Source organism: Diplotaxodon limnothrissa, linkage group LG9 (assembly GCF_057381915.1).
Source record: "Diplotaxodon limnothrissa isolate DT_005_m linkage group LG9, D_limnothrissa_male_GT1.1, whole genome shotgun sequence".
Classification (NCBI taxonomy): Eukaryota; Metazoa; Chordata; class Actinopteri; order Cichliformes; family Cichlidae; genus Diplotaxodon; species Diplotaxodon limnothrissa.
In genome coordinates, this window is record NC_140604.1 from 34,260,688 (window position 1) to 34,288,370 (window position 27,683).

General features: G+C 41.3%; 1 protein-coding gene across 1 annotated transcript in view; it reads right to left on the reverse strand.

The window, feature by feature from the left end:
* Window positions 1–27,683, reverse strand: part of LOC146625992 (sodium channel protein type 3 subunit alpha-like) — a 206,402-nt gene that overhangs the window by 91,316 nt on the left and 87,403 nt on the right. The window contains exons 14-16 of the mRNA XM_085363113.1: window positions 20,199–20,319; window positions 14,525–14,763; window positions 2,335–2,508 (exon numbers count right to left, since the gene is read on the reverse strand). Coding sequence (XP_085219239.1) covers window positions 2,335–2,508; window positions 14,525–14,763; window positions 20,199–20,319 — 534 coding nt within the window. The remainder of the gene's footprint in view (window positions 1–2,334; window positions 2,509–14,524; window positions 14,764–20,198; window positions 20,320–27,683) is intronic.

Sequence of the window (27,683 nt, forward strand, 5' to 3'; positions counted from 1 at the left end):
CGTTTGAATTGTTTCAGAAATCTCTCAGTCAGAACATGGTATGAAATGTTTAGGTGTAAACTAGCGAGCTAACTTCCTGTTAACTTCTGTCTCTGTTAAATTTAATAAATTCTGTTTTCATGGATGCATCGATGTAAAACTTAATTGTTACACCCGATAAAGCAGCAACGCTGATGATTCTTTTAAAGATGAAAGAATTTAGACCGTTTTTAACTCTCAGTGTTTGTTTGACTTTGGGACCTGAAATTGACGGAGTTTTGGACCCAGATTACTTCGCGAAGCTCCTCACTACGGCAGCCATAATGCTCTGATTATCCATCAAGCTGTGCGGCTTACCAAAGTTGTACTAAAACATTTTTTTTAACAGATTTCTGCACGCAGAAATCGGTTTGAGGTCAGTAAGCACAACCAGAATTCATACATAAGGCACACTCTCGATTTTTGAGAAAATTAAAGGATTTTTAGTGTGGAAAATACGTTATACAGAAGAAAAGAATATATCGTGATATATATTATTACCGCACGTGCTTCAAATTATATCATATCATTATATGAATTTTAGGCCATATCGCCCAGCCCTACGGGGAATACACCTTTTTCCCTAGCAACCACTCATTGGTCACTGACTGGTCTCTAGGCCTGTGTGGTTGGGACCTTATTCATCTGATCCTATGGTCACATGTCAAGAATAATTAACATCACATGATGGGTGTCTGTAAAACTTCAATACAGGATTTCTGAGGAGAGTTTGGTGTGGCCTGTCATGGTTAATATGCTCGGCAGTTCCGCAGTAACCAAGCGCCTAGCCTCCATTTTTATTAGGATGATAGCCAAGTTGCCTCGTGTTCATCTGCTAAATTTCATCAGCTTTGCCTGAAATGTCATGTTTGTCTGAAGTAAATGGTGTAAATGTCTCTAAGATTGAGAGATATTTGGATCTTTAACAAGTCTGACAAAACAAACAGAAATTTAAATCGAAGATTTGAGGAAAATTGCTGATTTTATTTATTTGAAGTTCATTTGACGATCGTGTCTGAAGCTGCATACTCATATTGCCACAGATGGGGCTTTGTGTCGTTTTTGGACTCACAGGTGTTTTTTTACTTCTCTCTTTATTTTCAATAAATCAACCGAAAGAGAGAGGAAGACTCAAAGACAATGAAAGCATGAAACAAAATTAAGGTCAGCATCAGAGAGAGAGGAGAGAAAGAAAAAAAACAGTATTCAAAATTACAGAGCACGGCTGAGAAAACAGAGGAACAAAAGAGAAACAGAACAGAGGAAGAAAAAACAAAGAAACCAGGCCGGCGCAGAAGAAAGGCTCAAACATCAGAGTGGCTTTATTAGTGTGTGCGAGTCTGTGTGTGTGAGTGTGTTTGCCTCTGGTAGAACCTGACAATACCCAGAGTGACACTTAGAAAGATCGACGCAGACTGATGAAGACAGCCTGCGAGGATCTGTGTGTGTCTGTGTGTGTGTCAGTGTGTGCGTCTGTGTGTGTGTCAGTGTGTGCGTCTGTGTGTGTCTGTGTGTGTGTCTGTGTGTGCGTCTGTGTGTGTGTGTGTCTGTGTGTGTGTCAGTGTGTGTGTCTGTGTGTGCGTCTGTGTGTGTCTGTGTGTGTCTGTGTGTGTGTGACCACTACTGTCCTCATCTTGTTTTCCTTGTTTGCCGGTGAAGCAAAATTGGACACAGTGGAACTTATATTTTGAGTGACACCGCTCATTATCAGCCAATCATCACGTCCTCTGCGAGGTGCGAAACATCCCGCTGAACACTGCCGTCTCATTGGGCCTTCAGCTGCCCATCAGCTGAGTTTCCAGCTTAATTATTATCTCCCGACTATGAATATACTGCGATGTCCACTTTAATAATTCCTAATGAAACAGAGAGCGGATGTAGCTGTTCTTGTGTTTGTACATTGGAATGTGCTTTCTAATGTCAGACTGCCTGTACGAGGGTAATGTGACACCATGTGACTTTCTATCAACATGTTTTAGAAACTATTTCTCCTGCTAAGATCTGACAAAATGTAACAAGTGCATTTCTTTGTTTCTTGTAAAAACTGACTTGTTAGCCATTTACTCTAATGTACCTACCTTTAAGTATTTGTAGATAAATAAAATTAGATTTTTATTCAAAATAAAATACATTGAAATTTAATTTAATTACTCAGGAATTACATCCTTAGTTGGGTTTCAGGATTTTTAGTCCTTCCAAATCAATCAGAAATCAGCTGGCTGATGAACTACGTGTTGTAATGATCAACAACATTTTAATTCAAGCCACCCCTTTGTTGAATTTGGTGGTAAATGTGGGACAATCGGTGTGATTTACCAGCCTGAAGGAGCGCAACACGCTGAGCCCCTCCACATCGGACAGGCCGAGCTCCATGAGGCTGAGGCAGACAATGATGCTGTCGAAGATGTTCCAGCCCGTCTGGAAGTAGTAGTATGGATCCAGAGCGATGATCTTCAACACCATCTCTGCTGTGAAGATGCCGGAGAACACCTGAAAGAGACACAGCAAGGAATGTAAGCTAGGTTTGGGACGTGGGGAGAGCGCTGCAACGCTGTTTTATGTTAGCATTCTTTAAACACACACATAATTTTCCGAGACTGTTTTTACAGCAGCACGCTCTGAATCACAAAACGGTATTCCTGTAAATGTTTATGTTAGCAGCAGATCGTAAATGCAGCAGCAAAGCCCTGTGTGTCCATATTATTTTGATTAAAGATGATTAAAAGGACCTAGAAGTGTTTCTGAAATATCACAGCCTCTGCCTGTGTCTGCAGGAAGTGAAAACATATTTAACATGGAGAACGATGACAGCGGCAGCAGCATGTGCTCATGCTGAAGCAGACGTCGAGACGAGAAGGTTTTTATATTTTGTCTTTCACTTTGCTGCCCCAGGATGAGAGAAATCGGGCTTATTTTGAACTGTCAATCATGCAAAGCTACTCTAACCAGTCCAAGAGGGAAAATATAAAGCTGGAAATGACCGGCTTAGACAGTCAGCCACCACCCATGGGAAAAATGCTTTTCACACAATTAGACGATACAAGAGCTACAAAGTAACAACACAATGTTCTTGTATTGAGAGTACACAAAAACTGAAACTAATTGTAACACTTCAAAGCGTTGGGGTTAGTAGTACTGAGAATACAAAGGAAGCTGAGTCACAAAAGTACACACAACACAAAGGAAAGAACGTGGACATGTGCAGGTAGAGACAGAGACAGTCAGGTGAGGACACACAACCACACAGAGATACAAGAACTAAATGAAGGGCAGAGTTAGCCAAAGGGTAGGACATTTCAGACTGGGTTAGGTTCACACACACACACACACACACACACACACACACACACACACACACACACACACACACACACACACACACACACACGTCACCTCGTATAACTGCTGCTGAAGTACACAAGTTCTTTAAACACCAGCAGGATTTCAGCTGCTCCAGAATAAAAGGACGTTCCAGCACACTGACCTGCTATGCTAACTTTAGCATGTGTGTCAGTTAGCATGAAGTGTAGCATCTTTCAAACAGCTGAAAGATGAAGCTAGCACAGAACGTACCACGAACTGCAGTTCCTCTAATGTCCACTCGAGGCTGTCTCCAGCACTGAGTCAGTCCCCATACACTCCCAGGTTCAAATCTCGGCTTTACAGCAGAAGGAAGCACGTTTAGAGCCTGATACAAGTAACAGTGTCGGACTTTAAAGCTAATTCCCCTCTTTGCAACATCGCTGAGTGGTGTGAGTTTTTAGGCAGCAGTGATCTGAGGACTTGGTGACAGACCTGTGTGACAGACAGAGTCTCTCAGTGTTGATTTGGTGATTTTAGAAAGTCTAATAAGACTTTTTCTCAGCTGGCTGCTCCTCTGGTTTGATCTCTTAAGCCTCTCTGTCTGCCTCTCAGTGCAGACCTCAGCTCATCCAGGGTCTGCCTCGCTCTGCTGTACATCACACGTGTGTCTGTGTGTTTGCTACATTTAAAGTGTGGGTTTATTCCACTCTGTGTGTGTGTGTTCGTGTTTTGCAGCAGCTCCTCTCCCTGCTTGTTGTTCCAGACTGAGGGGATCCTCGATGTGACACAAGCTACGTGACACACGTGTGTGTGTGTGCGTGCATGTGTGTTTTTCAGCCTGTGTGTGTTTCACAACCAGTTTGTATGAAAAATGTGTGCATGTACGTCTCCTAAAAAGTGAGTTTTCACTTCAGTTTTATTTCTGTGTTTGGGTGCTACAGAAAATCAGAGGCTCTGGGGTTACCTCTCTCTAAAATACTCACACACACACACACACACCTCGATCCTCTTATATGGGCTCATTAACTCTGTAGTGCGTTGATTAGCTACTCAACAATCATGCTGTTATTATTACTGGCATCAGGAGAGCCTCTCTCTTGCTCTCGCTCGCACGCACGCACGCACACACACACACACACACACACACACACACACACACACACACACACACACACACACACACACAGGTAAAGTGTGTGTGTGTTTGATGTAATGATGAAGGAGGCTCTTTCAGAACCAAAGGGTGAAGAAATACATAGAATCAAAGATTAAGAGGAAATGAATCAGTCTGAAAAAAAGGTAAATTTAAACAAATTTAACAGAAGGAGAACAAGAAGAGGAGAAGGTGAGGAAGAGAAGAATAAGAAGGAAGCTAAAGAGGAGAAGTGAAAGAAAAAGGAAGAGAAGTGAAGAAGAAGACGAGAAATGGGGTAACGGAGAAGGAGAGGAAGAATAAAAGAAGAATGATGAGGAAGATAAAACTAAGAATAAAGGAAAAGAGAAAGGAGGAGGAGGGTCAGGATGTGGAGGACAAAGGACAAAGAGGCGGTTGCTGGTTTGAATCCTGCCTGAGTTTGCATGTTCTGTGGGTTCAGCAGTCACATTTATCAGCGCTCTGTTTTTAAAGAGTGTGTGTTACTGATTGGTGCACAGAGTGTAACGGTGTGCTGACATCAGGCGGAGTGACATTAATCAAGTTAGACACAGTTCAGCTGTCAAATGTCAGCAGCTGCCTTTGGGCTCCAGCTAAAAATCACATCACTTCTCAGAACGCTTTATTTTATTATGCAAGAAATATTTGGTAAACTCTCTGAACGCTGAGGCTCAGCGAACATCACTCGGATTTATTTTTATTATAAAAACACATGGACTGATTTTTTCCCCCTGTTTTATTTCTAAAGTTTTTAAATGCAAGACAAAATGAACAGGAACACCATATGGAGTGCACCAACCACAGCAATACTTCATACAACTTTCAGAAATCATGGCAAAGTTCAAGCATGAAAAAAAAAACCTAAATTAAACCAGTAAACATATTACATTACATTGTACAAGTACATTTCTCCCATAAATCAGTCTATTGCACAGCCTCTTCACCTCACTGTGCAATACCTTTGTAAATAGTCAACAGTGCAATAGACCTCAATACTTGAAATGTGCAATTCACTTGTATTTTTATTTTTTAGTCCTATTTATTCTATTTATCCCCTTCGTATATTTTATTTATATTGTCTCTGTATTTATATATATGTGTGTGTAATATTCTGTAACTCTGTAACTTCTGTCGGTGCTGTGCTTTTTTGGAAATCGAATTTCCCAGAGGAACCCACCCGAGGGATTAATAAAGTTCTATCTATCTATCTATTAAAAAGAAATCAACAGATCACAGTTTTCCTTCCTTTCTATTATTTTAAGAGATACATATATGCATAGATTTGCTCTGAAAATTAGGACAATATTAATTTGCATATATTAGTTTTCATTTGTATCTCATTTGCTTCATTAGCATTTTGTTATTAAATTAATCATTGTACAATTTATTTAGGTTTTGGGGTGGGGAGTGGAGGGTTGTATTGAATACTGAAAATAGGCCAATGAGAATAAATATCAATAATACAGTTTAAAATTTAGGTTACTTTACAAACAGCTGTCCTGACATTGGCTGTGAACAAAACTCGCCAGTCAGGTAGCGAGTAATCCCGCCACAATAAAGTGCAGCGTAATAATGCTTTAGGTCTCCATAAAATATGAAGATTAGACAAATAAAACAAGTGGAAACCAACACAGAAATGATAAAGCTGCAGTTCCTCTGTTGTCCACTTGAGGCTCACTTCCACCTCACAGGCAGCTGGAGCTGTTTGCTAGGCTTCACCTCAGCTGAGTGGCCTTTTGGAGCATTTTTAATGACATCATGTGACCAATAATATGGCTCCTGCCAAACAGTCTGAGCTCCTGTACTTTGAATGATTGAGTGTCTGTGCATTTGAACTCTATAGTTTACTGATACGAACCACTAACCAAGCTTGGTAGCATTGCAGCAGCCAAATCACTAATTTGAGTGCGACATCATCAACAGTGGTTTGACTGCATTCATCTTTTTATACAAGTTCTGTGTGGAGGGTCTTAAAGGCAGACATGTCTCACCTGAACTTTTCAGAGCACACTTTAATCAGGTAAGTTACTTTGCTTCATCTCCTAATCCTAGCACTCTGCGATTTTACTCCAAATCAGAGGAGTTACGTTTAGCTTGCTTTTTAAAGTTAAAGGAGCTTGGAAAGAAAAGCGTCTGGACTTCTTTAAGTTGCTTGAAGACGTTTCACCTCTCATCCGAGAAGCTTCTTCAGTTCTAAGGTCAAATGGTGGAGAGTCCCAGATATAAACCTAGTGGGAGTGACCCCCCACAGAGGGACAAAAGGACCCCCTGATGATCCTCTAATCGCCTGAGCCAAGGTGTGAAACTGGGCGTGGGTCCCAATCAGCCAGAGTTTCGGGTGTGTTCATTGTGAAACCTGGCCCCACCTTATCATGCGAATTCCTCGATGACCTGGATGACTGAGAATCTTCACAGACATCTTGCTTTTTAAAATTATACACGACTAACTGTCCACACTTTGTTGTGAAACAGGCGTTAGTCTGTGGGCCGAGATCTAGGTCTGAGATCCAGTTCAGCCAGCAGACTCGCTCGCTTCCTCACCAAACAGTTATGTCTGTGAGAACGAAGAGATGGCAAGTTTAAGGTCTAGACACTGTGTTCTCCACTGAGTGTGTGTGTCTGCGCGTGCTGATTCATTGACTGAGCAATGAAAAACTACTCGGGTCAGCAAGTAAGTGTGTGTGTGTGTGTGTGTGTGCGAATGCTGCTGGCTCCCAAACAGGGGTTGTCGACATCAGCACTCAGTAATAACAGTAACATCAGCAGAGAGAGGATGACATGGACTGTGTGAGTGTGTGCGCGAGACACACATGATTATTTTTGTCACAACCAGGCAGATGTAATGAGTAAGCAGCGGGACACACACACACACACACACACACACACACACACACACACACACACACACACACACACACACAGAGGCTTTGGTCAGAGACACCGTGTCCATGTGGATTTCCTGATGATAAATTGCTTGTTCAAGTCTAAAGCTCATCAGTTTTTAAAATGTTTTTCCTAAATTCTGTTTATACGCTAATTTTACTTTAAAACATTTTACATCCCTGAGTTTTTGTCTTCCCCATCACTGTCCTAGTGCCTGTTAGCAAGGGCAGGACTATGCTGACCAAATTAGATAGGTTACAGCAGAGGACTGTGTGTTATTGTGAGGAAACACCACAGAAGAAGCCTGTCACGCAACAAACACCTTTCATCAGAGCAAGGAAACGTCTCATTCTTCACCTACATGCTAACACGACGTCGGAAAAGAATTGGAAGAGTTACAGAGTTTGACTTTTTAGGTTTAAGACTCAAGACGTGAATGTTGTGGAGCAACATCAATGAATGACTTAATGGTAAGAAGCACTGAAAGAAGCGTGTCAAGTGAAATGATCCTCCTTTTATTCAGGAGTCTTTTGTTCATCAAGATGACCCCTGAATACACAGAACGCCCCAAAATCAGACAGCCCTCTATGAGCAAGCCCTTGGTGACAGTGGGAAAGAAAAACTCCCTTTTGACAGGAAGAAACCTCAGGCAGAACTAGGCTGCCATCTATTGCAACTGGTTGGAGGGTTAGGGAAGGAGACATGAAAAAAGACACAGTGTGGAAGAGAGCCAGAGATTAATATTGGCTAATTATGATTATATGATTAACTGTAGAGCGAATGATATTCATCCTGGAGATCCAAGACTTATAGACCTGTTCCGCAAGACTTTTCGATCACTCCATTGTTAGAGCAACTAAAAGTTCATATGCAATAATTTGCTTTATTTTGTAGTACACCTCCGTTATGTGACCTGCCTACTTTTCCATGCAGACACATAGAAAGCTAGAGGTGAGAAGACCAGCAGGAAAACCCTGTGAGCACCAATGACAACAGAGTCAGACAGCCTGAAGGGAAGAGCTGGGTTGGTGGCGGGTTGCAAAGTGGCTTGCAAATATAGAGCAATCAAAAGGGCAATCAAAAGAAATGTAAATGGGGTAGCCAGTTGCAAAATGCATGGGTCAGTTATATATATATCTCTACCTGTATATGTAAATATGATCTGCCCAGGGTTTTCTATTCTATTCTATTGACAGAGCTTAAGTTTTCAGTCTCACTGAACTCACTATGTTTGATTTATATTTCATAAATTCTGTGAAACTGCCACAACCCAAAGACTTTATATTAGCATGCTATATTAACATGCTATATTAGCATGCTATCATTTCCTAGTTAAACAGTGTTAACATAGCATTCAGCTGCTAGTCCCTCTCAGACTGACAACTCAATCCATCCATCTTCTTTCTCGTTGGAGCGTATCCTAGCTGTCATACTGTCATAGGTTGTGATTCAGGATACACTCAAAACCTTAAAATCAGATAAATGTTTTCAGATTTATTAAAATAAAAAACCAGACTTAATCTAAAATCCATCTAAAGTCCATACTGTGCTTCTATGATGAGAGACATTAAAGGTTAAGTATAATGAGGATGAGTTGTGCCCTTGATGCAGAGTGCTGCTCTGTGGATAAAAGCCTTCAGTGAATGTATGCATTCTATAGATCTTTGCACACATGGAAATATTGATAAGTGAAACCAGAGAGCGACGCTGAAGAGCACACGAGAAATAGCTACAAAAAGTGAAAACTGACATCGATTGTGTCAGCACAGAAATGACCTGAAATGATCCTTACATAACACACACACACACACACACACACAAAGAGACACACAGCAGAGGCTCTCCTGTCCGTCAGAAAGGCTAGCTAAATGCTATGTAAACATCTGTGAGGATTAGAGGTTTTAGCCTATAAAGAACTTAGCGACTCCACAGTGCAATCGGATCCCGTTGACACGACGCGGCGTTTATCTGAGACTTCAGCGCCTCTGAATTGAAATGGAGGAGCGCTTCAAACTGTTTACGTTGCAAAAGTATATAGCTGCATTAAACTGGAGGCAAGATGACAGCAACATTAGAGGGATATTATACAACAGCTCGTGCTTTTGACTCCTTGACGTTCCTTGGGGGTTTTGAAGCTGTCTGAACATGTGGGCATACACAGCTGACCAGCTTAACGTACACAACATCATTATATAAATCGAATCAATCACTTTGTTTCAAAACTATCGATCCATCAGCTCTGTCTGCTCAATCCTACAGAGAGAGGTGAGCTATCAAATACCATCCACTCTCACACCTATACACTTAGCACATAAGAGTAAGACTCTTCAAGAGTAACAGAGAGCGACTCTTCCAGCAAAAACCAGGGCAAAAGATGCCTTAAAGCAGCGGCCCCCCACCCCCGGGCCTCGGACCGGTACCGGGCCGCGAGAGTCTAGGCTCAGGTGTGAAATGTATGGTTTTCAGGATTTTTATTGGTTTTCAGCGTTATTTTGTTATCGTTTTTTTTCATTAACTTGGTTTTCCTGGGTCTTTTCACGTGTGTTATGAATAAATCTTATTTTTTCGGTACCGGTACTAGTTTTATTTTTGTTGTATTTATCCGTGACACCTTAAAGGCCGGTCCGTGAAAATATTGTCGGGCATAAACCCGTCCGTGGCGCAAAAAAGGTTGGAGACCGCTGCCTTAAAGGGTCATTTCATTGTTATTTTGCCATATTTTCTGCAGTCCAAATACACTCACCAGATAAATCATCAGAAGATCCATTCAAAGTTTTGGTGACTTTAAATTTTAAAAGCTTTTTTTGTCCCATAAATTATACAACTTCTTCAGATTAGTAAAGCTGCTCTATTAATGGGTAGAGATTAATAACATCTCCTGGCTTTGGACCGGCTTCTCCCCATTCTGTCATGGTCCTGGGCCATGTTGGCCCAGTGTTCTTGGTTTTCTTGTATGTTTGTATTTTATTCCTTATTTAGGCCATGTTTTCTGAGTTGCCCTGTTGTGTTGTTCCCTAAGTGTTTTCCCTTCATGGCTTTTACCCCCTGTGTGCCCTCTGTGTATTTATGAGCCCTCGTCTCCCTTTGTGGTTGTTTCATGTTTCCCCATCCCGTTATGTCTGTGTTTTCCCCGTGCTCTCTCTCCTCCTGTCTGAACCTCTGTGCACTTCCTGTTTACTTTGTGACTCTCACGCCTGTACATGTCATGTTCAGTTCACCCCGCCCTGTCTCGTTATGATTATCAGTGTCACCTGTGTTCCCCTCTGTGTCTCTCGGTTCTTAGAGTCCTCTGCCTTATAGGTTATGTCTCTGTGTTTCTTAGTTGCCGTCTCCACTGTCAAGTTCGCGTCTCTGTGTGATCCTTCCTGTTTTACTTTGAAGGTCCGTTTCTTATGTGAATGTGTCCTGCTTTGCTTGTCTCGTCAGTCCTGATTTCTCCCAGCTGTGCCCTCCTTCTGTGTCTCATTCCCCTCGTTACTCCCCAGTGTATTTAAACCCTGTGTTTCTCTGAGTCAGTGTGACGTCGTCCCTCATGCTGTGTGTGGATCTCCCTGTGTCTCGCTGTGAGTTCTTAGTTTGTGGCTTCCCAGTTTAGTTTAGTTTGTATGTTTGTTCTACCGGCAAATAAAGCTGTGTTTTGAGTTCATTCCCTCGAGTCTGAGTCCTGCATTTTGGGTCCAACTCCCGCCTGCCGCACAGCGATTCATGACACATTCTGTCTCACTGTATGGTTATAGTGAGCCAAGAAAATGAATACAGACAATTAAGTACGCCTTTGTTACAGTAACAAATATGTCTGTCAGCACACAGTTAAAGCTGCTGCGAGCCTGTTCTGAGCAAACACAATCAACTCATGCAGCTATTGATTGGGCCTCTGGAGGTTGTGACAGGACAGCTTCCATCTTTGGCATTTCAGAACTGTGCCATAGATTTCTATTTAGGATTCAGCGACATTTGCAATCCTTATACTGTGTCTGGTTAATCTAAAATTTAGAGTTAGAGCAGCTTATGAGTTTCACTTCTGTAGTTTGAACACAGTGAAAAGACAGCGTGAGCATTGGTGGCTGCGCAACCAATCAGAAGAAGCAATAAAGCAGTGCCGTATTTCTCTGCTGATTCGCCTCAGTTGAAACTGAAGATCATTTTGTTTACTTACTCTTTGAAGTGATTGGTTGTTTACAGAGGAAAATGAATGCTGGGGCATCATAGCATTACTAAAAGCATCTCTCATAATCCATGTGACTCTCCCACAGAGGCCCACCTTTGAGCCTGGCCCCACTGACTGAACCACTACTGCCGGCAGGCCAAAATCACTGTTTCTACTTAGAAACTGTATTACCATTTTCTGCCTGCAGCCTGAGCTGAGGAGACCTGACATCACTGGACGGAAACAAGTGTGTGTGTGTGTGTGTGTGTGTGTGTGTGTGTGTGTGTGTGTGTGTGTGTGTGTACAGGTGTGATTAGCACGCTGACTCTGGCTGAGGGCCTTTCACACCTCAGGTGAACCAATTACCATATTGCATCAACCTATCAGCTCCTGTCAGATAGTCGGGACACCTGCGGGCTCAAACACTGGAGTTAGTCACAGTGGTTTAAAGCTATCTGACCCGCATCTGTCAGCTCTAATACTGAAACCCACCTTGCCTTTTTTTTTTTTTTACAAAAGGAAAAAAACAGACTTTTCTAGAAAGGCAATGAAATTAGTTTCTATTTTTCCTCTCTGAATCCTGAGGATTTGAAATTGTCCAAAAAGATTTGCTGTGGTTTCAAATGTCCGACGGGGGTTTCCCAAACCGTCACGCTCTTTGTCACTTTTGGAAAATGTCACAGTCTCGTCAACCCGCCCGAAGTTTGTTTCCACACCTGCTTGTAAACAACCAGTGAGGAGCTTCCTTCACTCTGCTCTTCCAAGACAAGTTTGCATGATGTGAGATTCACGAAACTGACTGAATCTCTCATTTCAGCGATTTAGAGATAACCTTGTGTTACAATACAAAGAGATAAAGTACATATCTCTGAAAATGTGGCAGGTAAAAGTCCTGACATTTTTCCCAGCATGAAACAGGATATTGGATGTGACATTATCAGGTTTCTTTACATACACCATGCTATTAGTTTATGGAAGACAACAATGGATAGGTAGGTAGTACATGACAAGACGCACTCAGCTAACTTAAGGCCTCAGACACACAGGAGAGACCTGCCAGCGACCGTTCAGCACCCACTGGGTTTTTCCTCACCAACTGTGAGTAGTTGCAGGAAAATACATGAAACTGCTAATCTGAAGGCATGCAGCCTTAAAATACTGGTCAGTGACCCTCTGGTAACTGTTGGCTAAGAAACTTGCTAGCTATTTACTTGCTAGGAATAAGTGTGTATTCCGGGACTAGTTGGCAACTGGTTACTGGCAGCTGCTAGCTTGAAACTGGCATGCTGATCCACTGGAAATATCCTTGCAGTTGCTTTGGTTGCTATCAGGTTGCTAGAGCCACCAGTAGTTTGCATGGAGGGCATCAACTTGTCTGCACCTGTCTGCTACACAAAAGATAGTGAAACTGTGAAAAGTGTGATGAAATCAGAAACAACATTTGCCTTCAAAGTAAAAGCTGCATCTTTTGAAATGTGTTGGTTGAAGCGATAAGGCACAACTTTTATTCTTAAGGTAAAGATTTTTCGTTTCCGGTTTGTACTGTATCACACATTTTATGACAGCTCAGAGAATAAATGGGGAATGTTTACAGACAAGTCGGTGTCTTTCATGCAATCTACATGCAACCATGGTAACCACTCACCAGCCAGTTGGTAAAGACACAGCAGCAGTCAAATAGATAGCTAAACTATGATTAACAGCTGAAACTTGAAGCTAACACTGCAGATAAACATGTTGAGCTAAACAGTACAAAGAGTTGAAAGATGTAAAAGCTAAAATGAACTAAAATGACAGAACCTAAAGCATTTCTAGCAGTTAAATTATTAACAAATTACGGAGCCCCGCAGGGGACATGGGAGGAAAAAAAATTAAGATGGACTTTTGCGAGATCTCGCAAAACTAACTCGGGATCTCGCAAAAGTTTTAGCCGGGAGTGTGTTCATGAGGATGGTCTGTCTATGGAGGTATTATTTGAAAAACCTGGAAATTATTCTATTGGTCGTCTTTATGGATATATACTATGGTATCAGAACTCGTCATTAAGAATAAAGGTGAGGAAATTTGTAATTCAAATTTAAATCCATACTATTTGTTACAGAGCCCCGCAGGGGACATGGGAGAAAAAAAATTAAGACGGACTTTTGCGAGATCTCGCAAAACTAACTCGGGATCTCGCAAAAGTTTTAGCCGCATTCTTCCTCCTTCGACCTCCCGTTAGCTCGAAGCTAACGGGAGGTCGAGACCTACTACAGCTGGGAGGAACACTGCTTTCCCGGCACATCGTGCCTAGTAATTGTCCTATAACCAGGCCTGAAATATAATAGAAAGCGCTCAGTTCACAAAAGAGCTTCAGGGGTTACTCCTAGTAGGTTCTTGAAGGTTAAAGTGTGGATAACCTGTTAAAACTATTAGTTAAACATTAAGGAAACATTTAAATGAATAGCTGTTAAATGGAGGTTTAGACAACAGTGTGGGCTTCAGATCCAGTTTAATTGAGCTCAGACAAACACATTTAAACATGACAGGGCTGCAAATAATCATTTAATGTTGCTCAAGCAATTGGTTCACGATGTTTCATCTTTCATGAGCTGCGTTAATTACTTTTTCTGTCTTTTGAGTTACCTGTCTGCTGCTCCAGTCATTCCTGGTTTATTAAAAGAGGAGGCAGAGGGTGGGGCTTGCTATAAATAAACAGGCCTCAAGGGCAAAATAAACCATCTGCTATAAGCACAGGGGGAAATGGGGCTTCTTTATGGTCCCTGTGGTTTCCCCCTTTACCTTTATGGGGTTTCCCCATCTGTTATTTAGGTTCAGTTTGTGAGCCTTTGTTAAGCAGCAGTTTTTGAGCTGATTATTCTGCAAATATCTGATCTTGTTTGCTTCTGTATTCCTGTGATTGTTTTGGGTGAACAGTGCACCTGTGTCTATGTGTCTCTCACCCACATATCTCCACCAATAACCATGCTTTACTGCTTTCCCACCAAGCATCCACGCATTCATTCATCCATTGTTCCTACCAGGTTCCCGATGGTGAGCATGCCATTGAACTCATCAGTCATAGGGTAGTGCTCCATGGCCATGAAGAGCGTGTTGAGGACGATGCAGACGGTGATGGCGAGGTCCAGGAAGGGGTCCATCACCATGATCTTCACCAGCTGCTTCACCTTAAGCCACATAGGGCAGCACTCCCAAACCAGGTAATGGTGGGCAAACGTGTACCAGCAGGGGTGACACTTCTTATGGGATTCCTCCAGTTCTGCACAGGAAACAAAATGTGGTCAGGAGGTTTCCTTCTGCATAAACAAAGTTACACTGGTTAAGCTGGAAACGGAACAACTGAGAAGCTGGGAAAGGGATAAGTTACAAAGCTGATTGTGGAACAGACTAAAGGTGCAAAAATACTGGGCCCTGTGTATGATTTTCCAGGTGTAATGATGACTGAAACAGATGACAAATTAATACATAGCAAGCTTAAAAGACGAGATTTGGCTTAAAATTTGCTCAAATTATCTTTAAGATCAGCTGATCTGCTGGGATTGTTGCCGACTTTGACTCTGATCTAACATTTTGCTCGATTAAAACAAGAACAGAAGTGATTTAAGTCAAGAGATGATTCGGATACAGCAGGATGGAGGCAAGGTGAAAAGAATACCAATCAATGGATAAATGTGATTATTAATAGGAACAAAGACTGGTCTAAAAGGAATTTTGGATTGATAAATGTATCTGTTGTGTTACAATCTGAAGCTCTTTCTATATAAATACTTGTGGAGCAGAGGCTCAGACTGCATTACCTGTAGTTATGTTGGTCGATAACAACAACGATAACAAAAATACTTGTGCTGTGTGGCACAAAGCTTGATGGCAAACAGTCCTGAACACATGAACTAATTAATCAGAAGATCAGTAAAACAAACAGTGAAGGCATGTTATGAAAAAAAGCACTGGCGGATTTGCAGCCTTTTATTTAAAGTAAAAAAGCGTCTCGTTCAGTGACGGAGCCTCGAAGATGCCGACTGTGAAAAGTCACAGGGCTGGAGTACTCCTAAATGTTTACAAGGTGTCCTCTGGTGTCAGTGTGATGACCGACGGCATTATGGCAGCAGTGAGAGGAGTCGCACTCCCAAACTGTTCTTTGTAAAAGAGCCCTTATAGAGACATTTACATGAGCTGAGCGAGGATCGATAGATGCTCTCTTTGCACTTCTTCATCACCATTTCCGATTATGGCATCAGATAAAATTATCCAGGCCCTTCAAGGTTCATGAAAACCTTCTTCAGGACCAAAAGTTGTCTGAATGTTGGGAAATCTCCAAACTGATATATCAAACGTGAACGCTGTTATTGTTTCTCCATTTCACAGCTTTGAGCTACATTTACAGTTAACATGTGATCAGATTAGAAAATGATTTTCACACAAAAAGAGTCATGGCTGAAAAATGAACCTCGTATTAAGTAAAAACTTTCCACATGGTATAACTTGTTTTAAGCAGCCAACTAAAGTTGAGCCAAACTTTCTGCAGTGAACCATCAGAAACTCCTCAGGTACGAGGTGGGGTGGCTGTAGTTCAGGAGGGTTGGTGGTTTGATCCCAGTTTTCATGCCAAATATCCTTGGACATGAAATATCCGTCTTACTCTCTGATGCATCCATTGGAGTATGAATGCGTATGAATGATATTTAGAAAGCACTCACCATATAGATAATAGTGCTTCTGTGAATGGGTGTGTATGGGGTGAATGTGGCATGTTGTATAGAGCGCTTTGAGTAGAAAAGCGCTCTATAAGAACCAGACCATTTACGAACGTCTCTGTTCCCCTTCATCACTGACATCATCTTCATGCAGTTTATTAAAATTATGCTGAACTGATTGTTTATTCTTTGAGCTGAGACACTTGGAGTGGGTGTAAAATTGATTGGGTTACAGTGTTTTAACAAAATTGTTTTTCAGTTGTGAAAATGCCCTATGACTACCTCCCGTGTAGGTTTCCCGACTATTACCAGACGTACTTTGAATATTTTGTAATTATGACAAAATCATAGCTGATGCAGAATGCAGAAGTAAATTGAAGCAAATATTTATAAAATTACAATTTATGTTTCGATTTATTTTAATATTTCTATTTTATTTTTGCACTTTTTCCCCCTCCATACAACCAAACGCCACCTGGTGATTGCTTAGTTAATCTGAACTGGTAAGAACATTTTGGATCGTAGTGCTGTTTTTATTTTTTTTAATCCAAAGAAGAGCTCAAGTTAAACCATGCAAAATAAATTCATAAAGCTTATTTTAAATTGAAGGAAAGTCTCCTGGGAAACAGATGATAATTTTAAAAATGACATGAATAAATCAAAGAGTGGAGCCGAGAAGGGACGGAGGGATGAAGGGTGTGCAGATGGATGCAGGGAGGACAGCAGTGGGATTTTGTATTTTCCTGTATAATGATCTGTTCTGTAAGAGCAGCGACTGCCGAGGGGAGAGACTGTGACTCAGCAGACCTATCACGCGCACGCACACGCTTAGAACACACACGGGTGCAGATTTGATATGAATCCAGAAATGTAACACACCGATATCATACACACACGTACAAACACACACACAGGAAGTTTTTGATTGATTGATTGAATCTTTATTTTGAACATGTTGAAAAAGTATAAAAAAAAAAATAGAATTAAAAGAGACAAATGAACAAAGCAAACAAAAGGAAAACGAGCAACCACAACTCCAAATAACGTCCATGTTCAAAAAGGAGCAGGAAGAAGCATAAGCTTATTTAATCCCACCCCTTTTCCACTATCTAGTATCAATAGACTACAGAAATACCTCCTTGTAATTACATTATATGTTGGAATCAAGTTGGAATGATCTCACGGTTAATGAGGGTGACCAGGATAACACTCTCTCCCTCTCTGTTTCTATCATTCTCTCTCTGTGTCTCTCTCCCTTTTCCCAAGTCCCTGGCGCAAACAAAGCCTGTGTTCCCCTGGGGTTGACTAGGGCAGCGACACACACACACACACACACACACACTGTCTTTGAAGCACACACACACACACACACACACACACACACACACACACACACACACACACACACACTGTCTTTGAAGCAAACTCAGACACAGCTACACACACGCTCCTCTCTCGCACCCACAAAAGCGTTATAATTCGGACAAATACGTGGTTACACAATCACACACAAACACACACATATTGAGACACAAAGTCAGGCAAGGTTACAGTCCCATATTGACACACAAGCGCAAACACATAAAACGTGAAAGGATGCTGGAGCTGATGCAGAAACTTGTTTTTTCCAGGTAATGAGCCTGTTTTAAATCGCTCTGCCATTTGGTAGAAATGAAGTAAAACAGAAGCTTCTGTAAAGAAAGGAAATCCATTTAATCCTGTGTGGGATTATTTTAAGAATGATTAAGATTAGCTTCACTTTGTTTCGCTGCTATCAAAGTCTGCTAAATAAATCAAAGAAGTCTCACCACTCAGCCTCAGCTGAGCGGGTATTTGGGATAATATTAGGAAGTCCCCATCTAAATGAACGTGGATAAAGACTTAGTATTGATTTCTATGGTCACCGGGGCATAAAAACTGCACGTGTAGAATCAATAAGTTGTTTTGATCTGTATTTTTTCCACCTGATAGAGCACATGCCCCATGCACCGAGGCAGCAGCCTGGATTCAACTCCACCCCTGGTCATTCGCTGTGTGTCATTTCCCTTCTCTCTTTCCCCACTTTGCCATCTGTTCTACACTAACACTGTCATATAAATGCAACCACTATCACATTAAGTCAGATACAGTACAGCATGAAACAAGGAGATGGGATCAAAGCGGTTTGCAAAGTCGATTGCAGATGCAAAAACAAGGGCACGGGCATGAAAACAGACATTAAAATGCCTCCATTAAACTCAGTCAATGAATTATAGCAGCTGAATTATTCCCTCTAAAAGAACAAACGGTGGACCATTAATTCAGAAAGCTCAGCAGAACATCAGCTAAAGTTTAAACTCAGTTTAAGCTATTTTAGCCAGCCTACGGCTCATGCCACATCTGCAAGCCACTTTGCAACCCTGACTTTGGTGTCTGCTAAGAAGCTAAGAAACCTGCTGCTGCTCTCCACACCTTAATCATGTGGAGGCCCCAGGACAGAGGCATGCTGGTAGCTAAACTGATGGGAGCTGGACTTCTTAATGAAGGTAATGAAGATGTTTCAATTCTCATCTGAGAAGCTTAAATAGGGCTGCTCGATTATGGCAAAAATGATAATCACGATTATTTTCACTGAAATTGAGATCGCGATTATTTGACGATATTTATTTAACCCTTTAAGACCTAATATAGAACCAAGTCCGCCAGAGCTTATATTATTTTTTTACATGTTGTAGTGCCATTTGTGGGAGCATTTCAAGTTGCTAAATAACTGTTATAGCCCATATTTTAATAATATGTATGCATTAAGTCCATAGTAACTACATTAATTGCAAAAAAGTGCAATAAACTACAAAAAAATTTATATCGTTTTTGTTTGTTTTTTTTACATATATTTCTACTTGGAGAAATGTAAGAGGTTTATCCCTCAAAACTTTAAATACAAAAAAGTTGCAAAAAATAGTTTCCCACCACAGGAAATTTATTTTGAGTGTCTTCATAGTTTTATTTTGGAGATACACCAATTTTTATATACTGCAGGAAAAACTAAAAAAACAATCCTATGATTCAAATTTGCAAAGAAAACAGCATGTGCATCAAAATAAACTATTTCCAGCAGTGCAAGCATCCCAGAAACTATTCAGAAAAGTCAAACATGACCAGTAGAGGTTTTTAAGGCCTACAAGTAAAAAACGACATTTCCGCGAAAATGACGTCACTTCTGGTTTCGGGGAGGAAATGGCGGACATGCGACAGTTCGCGCTGACGTCTGTTTCACTGTGGGAAGTGTTACGAACAGCTGATCGGATCGGCAAAGCGTGTTTCTGGAATATTATGTTTTTGTTCCTGCAAGCGCTTTTTATGCAATTTTTGCAAAGCTTTATGTGGAAGGAAACCGTGACCGAGGACAAGCTGATGGCATCAGATGTAAGTACAACTCCTCTGGTTTCATATGCAAAACAAATGGTTCAGGTTCTACAGGGATTTAAAAATAGTTACACAAAACGGAGCGTGCTGCTCTGACCGGATTTAAAGGGTTAACAATGACTTTAAAAAATAATATAAAATAGTGTGCAACACCACTGAAGTTTTTTTTTTACCTCTCTTTTCAACCAACAGCAGTCACTCTCCTCTCCAAATAACTTCTGCTTAGCTTTCCGAGCTTCCCTCGGGTCCTCTTAATCAGCGGTCTCCAACCTTTTTTGCGCCACAGACCGGTTTATGCCCGACAATATTTTCACGGACCGGCCTTTAAGGTGTCGCGGATAAATGAGGGAGGGGCTAATAATCGGCTCAGTCATTTTTAATGATCGTTGAAAGCCCAGATCGTAATCGTGATTAAAATTCGATTAATTGAGCAGCCCTAAGCTTAAACACTTGTAGAAGCTGATGAGGACTCCCACGTGTTTTTGCTATTGTAGGGTTAAATATACTGAATTCATACCCTGGTTTATAACAACTCACATCATATTTAGTGTGTGTGCCCTGCATTCAAATTAGCGTGGCTCACTTTGCTTCTCACCTTCCATGACGTCGGTGAGGTAGCTGGCAGCACTCATTGCCCTGCCCCTGCGCTCCGAGTCCTGCATGGACGAAGGCCGAGGAAGTAGCATCGTGCTGAGCTCTGTGGTGGACGTGGGAACCTAAAAAGATGGAAGTCATCCTGATTACTTTAGATCTTTAGATGCAACCAGAGAATAAGAGATGGTATTACCCCACACATCCTAACAATCATGGAGTTGGTCTGGGATTAAGAAGCAATCTTAAAGATCTCTACCAGCTCCTCCAAGATATGTTTTAAAGACATCCTCATTTGACTGAGCCTGCTGTCACACATGCTCATCATTCATTCTTGAGTATGAGCTGCCTTGGACTCTTCTGTTACCATTGTGATAACATCGCATAAACACACATTTGTGTCGGGTCAAATGGGTCAAACGTAGTGCTGTGATTTCTTTGTGTGTGTGTGTGTGAGTGCATTCAGTCTATCACCACGGCAACAGAGAAGCAGGTGATTACTGGTGTTCAATGAATCAGAGAAATCAGCGTGCCGCTGCTGTGCGTCTGTTTATCTCTTTCATCCTCACTAAAAAGCACTGCTGGATTTTTTTTCATGTATCAGATGAGCTTCACGAGGGTTGAACTTCTAAAACACCCACTCGACTCTCCTCTTAAAGCCTGACTTCAGCTGCTGCCTCTCAAATTCAAAGTTTAAATTATACTAAGTAATCAACTGGCGCTCAACATTAATTTGCTGCAACCCTTGTTGATTATCCTGAGCTCTTGGTAGTGATCATCATGGCTCATGGAAGCCATTCCTGACTGGAAAGCGAGCAGACGGATTATAAAGTATGTTCCATCAGGTCTGGGAACATCTCAGGAGGAACGTGTTGGTACTACATCGAGTAAAACTCAGACAAATGTCAAGAAATAGGGGGATGAAACTAAAACGCTGATCAAAGTAAATGACATGTGGCACATGTCAGCCTGTGAGGCTTTGATAGTGTTTTTCAGCTCCACAGAACAGAAACTAACTTTGTCGCATGGAGTCACACAAACCACCTGCAACTCAACACCTCAAAGACTAAGGAACTGGTTGTGGACTTCGGGAGGTCCAGAGAAGGTCCACTGCCGGTTCAGATGGAGGGGGAGGAGGTGGAGGTGGTCAACAAGTACAAGTACCTCAGGCTGTGGGTGGACAATAAACTGGACTGGTCATGCAACACAGAGCACCTGTATAAAAAAGGCCAAAGCCGACTGTACTTCCTCAGGAGGCTGAGGTCTTTTAACATCTGCAGGAAGCTCCTGAGGATGTTTTACCAGTCGGTGGTTGCTGGAGTACTTTTCTATGCTGTGGTGTGCTGGGGGAGCAGCACAGCAAAGAGGGACTCATCCAGGCTGGAGAAACTGATCAGGAAGGCTGGCTCTGTGGTCGGCATGAAGCTGGACACTCTGGTGACAGTGGCAGAGAAAAGGACATTAAAGAAACTGCTGGACATTATGAACAATGCTGGGCATCCTCTGCCCACGGCCATAAACAATCAGAAGAGTCTGTTCAGTGACAGGTTGCTTCTCCCCAAGACAAGAACTAACAGACTTAAAAACTCCTTTGTCCCACACGCCATCAGACTGTTTAACTCCTCTCTGGAGGGGAGAGGGAGGGGAGACAGGAGGACAAAGGAGGGGGGAACAACTAAGCTGTAGTGCCTCTTCACCTCACTGTGCAATACCTTGTGCAATACTTTTTGTAAATAGTCAACAGTGCAATAGACTCAATACTTGAAATGTGCAATTCACTTGTATTTTTATTTTTTATTCCTATTTATTCTATTTATCCCCTTTGTATATTTTATTTATATTGTCTCTGTATTTATATATATGTGTGTGTGTGTGTGTGTGTGTGTGTGTGTGTGTGTGTGTGTGTATATATATATATATATATATATATATATATATATATATATATATATATATATATATATATATATATATATATATATATAACAATTCTGTAACTGTAACTTCGGTCGTTGCTGTGCTTTTTTTGGAAGTCGAATTTCCCAGAGGAACCCACCCGAGGGATTAATAAAGTTCTATCTTATCTTATTTTATCTTATCTTATCTTATCTTATCTTATCTTAAAACATGAGGAGCTGTCAGTGCTGCATCCATACAAATGTGTAATATATGCATCCTCCTGTTATTACCCTTCACAATAAAAGCCCTACAATTTACAGTGCAAGAATGCTCTCCTCCTGGACAGTATAGGAAATCTTGCTGATAAGGTTGTACTGCCTTAAACTAGATTAGACGAGCTGCGTGAATTGAGCTCACAAAGTTTGTCTTTGAAGTGTCTTTAAAGTGCCCATAACAGCCTTCAAGACCATATAACAGGAAATAAAAAGCAGGTTGTTGTTGCAGAGCCATCCAGGACTGATTTGTGTCAGATCTAATGAGGACTTAAAGTTTTCCTCAAAGAATAAACTTGCCCGAGTAGGTTTTTAAGACAAAGTCCTTCAGTTCTTTTCTGTGTTTAAATTTGCAGCACATTTTTTGAGTAAGCTGTACTTCTAACTGTCCTACCAAAATCCAAGCGTTGGATTAACCATCAGAGCCTCCTTACTGCCTACTCACTGAGATCCTCACCAACAGTTCAGAAAGTCCTCTCTACACTAATCATGTGTCCTTTTTAAATTCTCATTCCGGTCATTCATGCAAGCAGATGTCAGAGTTGTGTTCTTGTTAGTCATCTTTTGACCCAAGCACAGCTAGTGGAAGGTAATTTCAGATCCAACCTTTCAGACAGCTGAAGGCTCTCCTGGATGTCAGAACTTTGCTCTCGGAGATGGAGAGGCCACTCCACAGCACGTGATGTTTAATAGAAACTTTAATTTCAAAGGTTCATGTGACCTGCTGAGTTTGGTTGGATTATTTTTAACCCAATGTTGGATCTGTTGGTACAGTTATTTGTGTATTTCACATTGTGAGATGTCTTATTCAAGAAATCAAATGATAATTTAATTTAAAATGGTAAATTTACCATTTTACCAACAGCTTCTATAATTCTATAATTTAATTATAGAAGCTTTACATGAATACAAATGGAAAATGATATAAGAGCAGGTCTGATAGCTCGAGTTACACCTGCTTAAAAACTACAGAACGCATCGTGGCGATCGTGGCTCAGGAGTTGGGAGTTCGCCTTGTAATCGGAAGGTTGCTGGTTCAAGCCCCAGCTTGGACAGTCTCGGTCGTTGTGTCCTCGTTGCCTACTGGTGGTGGTCAGAGGGCCCGGTGGTGCCAGTGTCCGGCAGCCTCTGTCAGTGCGCCCCAGGCTACAATGTAGCTGCCATCACCAATAGGTGGATGACTGGTTGTGTAAAGCGCTTTGGGGTCCTTAGGGACTAGAAAAGTGCTATACAAATACAGGCCATTTACCATTTATCTGGTTGTCGCCGCAGTACAGCTAAGCTGACACAAGGAAAACTGCTGGAGCTCCCAATAGAAGTCCTTTTGCTGCTGCAAAACTGCCTTTTAAATAAAGTTGTTTAGGTTTGAACGGTGCTCAGCTGCTCGCCTTGTAAAGGCCTGACAGCAGTCCCCGGTGAGCTCCGGACTCCTCGGCCCTCACACAGAGGAACCTGCATGAACCTCATTTGCTCAGGTGTTATTACATAACGCTTCCTGCTAAGTGTTCTTCCAATGAAGCATGACGCACAGGCCTGAAGGTCGCCGCCCACAACACCACCTACATCCTGTCTGTGTGCCAGGCAGGGAAGCACCAGGGAAACACACACACACACACACACACACAGCCATTTTAGCTTCCGCTGGCTGCTGTGGGTTGCCATGGGGACATTTCCATGGCAAATAAGTGAGTTCTCGTCCCCTCCTCCTCCTCCCACTCGTCTCTGCATCAGTCTGAGCAGCAGGACAACAGGTTTATGGATGGATGGACAAGAGAAGCAGAAATACTTCATTTCAAAGCATGAAACTCTAACCTGAACTCAGAGCTGCTCTGAGCTCCCACACAACCCCTGCAGTTTACATTCAGTTTATCAAGAAGTAACTTTTTCTACACACTGCAGGAGATTTCAGTTTTCAATTGTGATGAAGGGGAATTTTGTCTGGCAGCAGCAGAAACCAGACAGAAAAGGTGAGATTACCAAAATGTGCTGACATGCTGTTGGAGGTGACTGTTGAGATTTGGCACTACAGAAATAAAACTGAACTGAACGGAATTAGACTAACTGTTTGCAGATGCTTCAGAACTTTCTCATTAGCAGCCACTTTAGGCTGGCTCCAGAGGTAAGTCACTCCTCATAGACTCCAATAAACCTTTTCAGTTTCCTTTGTACCCGAGTACAATGATTAAACGCTCACAGCGGCCCAATGCTAGCTAAGCCTTAAAAGTGCACTCAGGCTTTAAGTCACATCACACAACCAAAAAAAAGAAAAGTCCAGGTAAAAGGTTAAACATCAATATTGTTTACTTAGAATTAAACTTTTATTCTTTCTATGAGTAGTCTAAAGTGCTCCAGTCGATGGTCAATTGACTTCTTTCAGGCTCCTGAAGAGGTTCCAGCTCTGGCTTCATCAGTTCCAAAAGCTAAAGCAGAGCCTAAGTTATTAACCTTGGTCAGGGCTGTCACACAGAAGTCCCAACATGCCTAGATCATATAGGTCGGGGAATGGATGGTGCTTAACCCTTTAAGACCTACCATAGAACCAAGTCCGCCAGAGCTTATATTATATTTTTACATGTTGTAGTGCCATTTATGGGAGCATTTCAAGTTGCTATACACCAATGCAACCATTAAAGCCTAAATTGTAATAATATGCCTGCATTAAGTGCATAGTAATTACATAAATTGCAAAAAAGTGCAATAAACTACAAAAAAATTGAAAATCGTTTTTGTTTTTTTAAGATAAGATAAGATAACCTTTATTAGTCCCACACGTGGGAAATTTGTTTTGTCACAGCAGGAAGTGGACAGTGCAAAAGTTATGACGCAAAAATTAGAATACAATAAGAATAAATACAGTACACAGCTGTACAGAATAGAATAAAATAATATACTATATACAGTAGAATAAAATAGAATAAAAATATACAATAAGATAAAAATAGAATACGAATGCTATATACAACATATATTTCTAGTTAGAGAAATTTAAGAGGCTTATCCCTCAAAACTGTAAATACAAAAAAGTTGCACAAAATAGTTTCCCACCAAAGGAAATTTATTTTGAGTGTCTTCATAGTTTTATTTTTGAAATACACCAATTTTTATACACTGCAGGAAAAACGAAAATAAATATTATAGTGCAAATTTGCAAAAAAGCAGCATATGCATCAAAATAAACTATTTCCAGCAGTGCAATATGAGTCCTCAGCATCCCAGAAACGACACAGAAAGTCATAAAGTCAACGATAACTTTTAAAAAGACCAGTATAGGCTCTTGAGGCCCTCATGGTAAAAAACTACATTTCCGCGGACATGTGATAGTTCGCACTGACGTCTATTCCAACGTAGGAAGTGTTATGAACAGCTGATCGGATCGGCAAAGCGTGTTTCTGGAATATTATGTTTTTGTTGCTGCAAGTGCTTTTTATGCAGTTTTTGCAAAGCTATATGTGGAAGGAAACCGTGACCGAGGACAAGCTGATGGCATAAGATGTAAGTACAACTCCTCCGGTTTCATATGCAAAACAAATTATTGCGCTAGCTCACGTGGTTGCAGTGCAGTTACTCTGCTCTCATATCATCTCAATTTAAAATGTGAACATCTGTCTCCTCAAGAGTGTCTCCTCTCTTTTAGGTGTAGATGTGGACCCTACTATGGTGTGTCATGTATCTGTGGTCCTTTGGGTGATCCTATATCCCAACCACTCCTCACTGCATTGCACATCATGCATGACGTTGCTTAGTTTGGGAGTGGATGCTTTTGTCTTGGGTTGAACCACTTTGTTATCTGGGAGTGTTGCTGGTTCTGAATTGCAGAAATTCAGGACTCCTGATCAACGTTTAGACCTGAACCCTTTTAGATAAGAGAGAACTTGATAAGTAAGTCCATTTGCCTTTGACTTAAGGTCCTTAGAATCCCATGAACTTGATGACTGAGGACCTACACGTCAAAATTCCATTCAGAAAAACCTGCATTCAGAAACACCCCACTATTGTCATTTAAACATTCACCACTGTACAAAGTATCAGTAGTGCTGCTTTCCTTAGTAGCTTCAGCAAATTCTATTTTCAGAAAGTATTTTTAGATGATCAGAATCCTGGGTGACTTCTTTCTAGAGATTTTAAGAATTCTTAAAAGATTTTAAGAATACTTGACCTCAAACAAATACTTGATTTGAATTCATCCAGGATTTTTGGCAGATGTACCTATGTTTTCAATTTGAAACTGCTAGGTTGCTTCATTCTTGAGTTATCGCATTTACAAAAAATTATGAAATATTGTCATCACATATTGTAAATAACTGCTCTTCTTGTATGTGTCTTTATTTAAAACATAACACACAATAAACAAAGTAACAGTGGGTTTAATCATGAAGCTGCACAGCATCATAAAACTAAACTTCCTGGCAGAACACTTACCCTACACCGAATTCAAGCCTACAGGTCTACCTAATAAAGCGAACTCTGAGTGTATTTAACTACTTTGCCCTGTTCTTCTCCTCTTCCTCCTCCTTGTTGTATAACAGTGAAGGTCTGGAAGCGGGTTATGAGCAGGTGGAGGTGACTGAACACCTCCAGGCGTGGAGCTGCTGTGTTTGTCCTGATGATACTCTAAACCCACTGCCTGACAGGGAAAAGACACCACTGTAAACAAGTATTAAAATAAGTGCATTCCCTAATGGCGTGGAGCTCGCTGCCTTTCAGCTGCCACAGGTTTTATAAGGCTCTGCTGTGAGAGTGAAGATGGAACCGAGGTAACGTTAAATTGACAGAAGTGTCTGAAAGCTGCTGTTTCAAGTGGCACTGTGCTGCAAGACAAAGACACTGAAAAAACCATTCTCACCCTTACAAACTCGAGATGTCATTTCAGAGTAACTAAAAGCTTTTCAAGAACAACGGGAAACTGTGAAAACCAGGAATGGTATTGATATTCGGAGAATCAGGACTTTGACTAAAGGAATCATCAAAAGATCAGAGCTCTGAAACAAAAAAATGTTTATATTTAATTTGTAACTCCATTTTTTGACTCCATGAGTTTACCATTCAAGCCAGTAATTTCACATTTCTAGTGATTAAGATCTAGTTATCCAGACAGGTTCATTTCTTTATGTTCAGGGTTATGACAGGCAGCACGGTGGATCAGTGGTTACCACTAACGCGTCACAACAAGAAGCTTGGGGCTTGAACCCTGTCAGAACCTCTCTATGTCACATTCGCATGTTTTTTCCCATGGTTGTGCTGGTCCTGGAGATCCAGTTTCTACCTTTATAAAACATGCCATCTTAGCCGAGGACACTCTCCTGAAAAGAGATTTTACT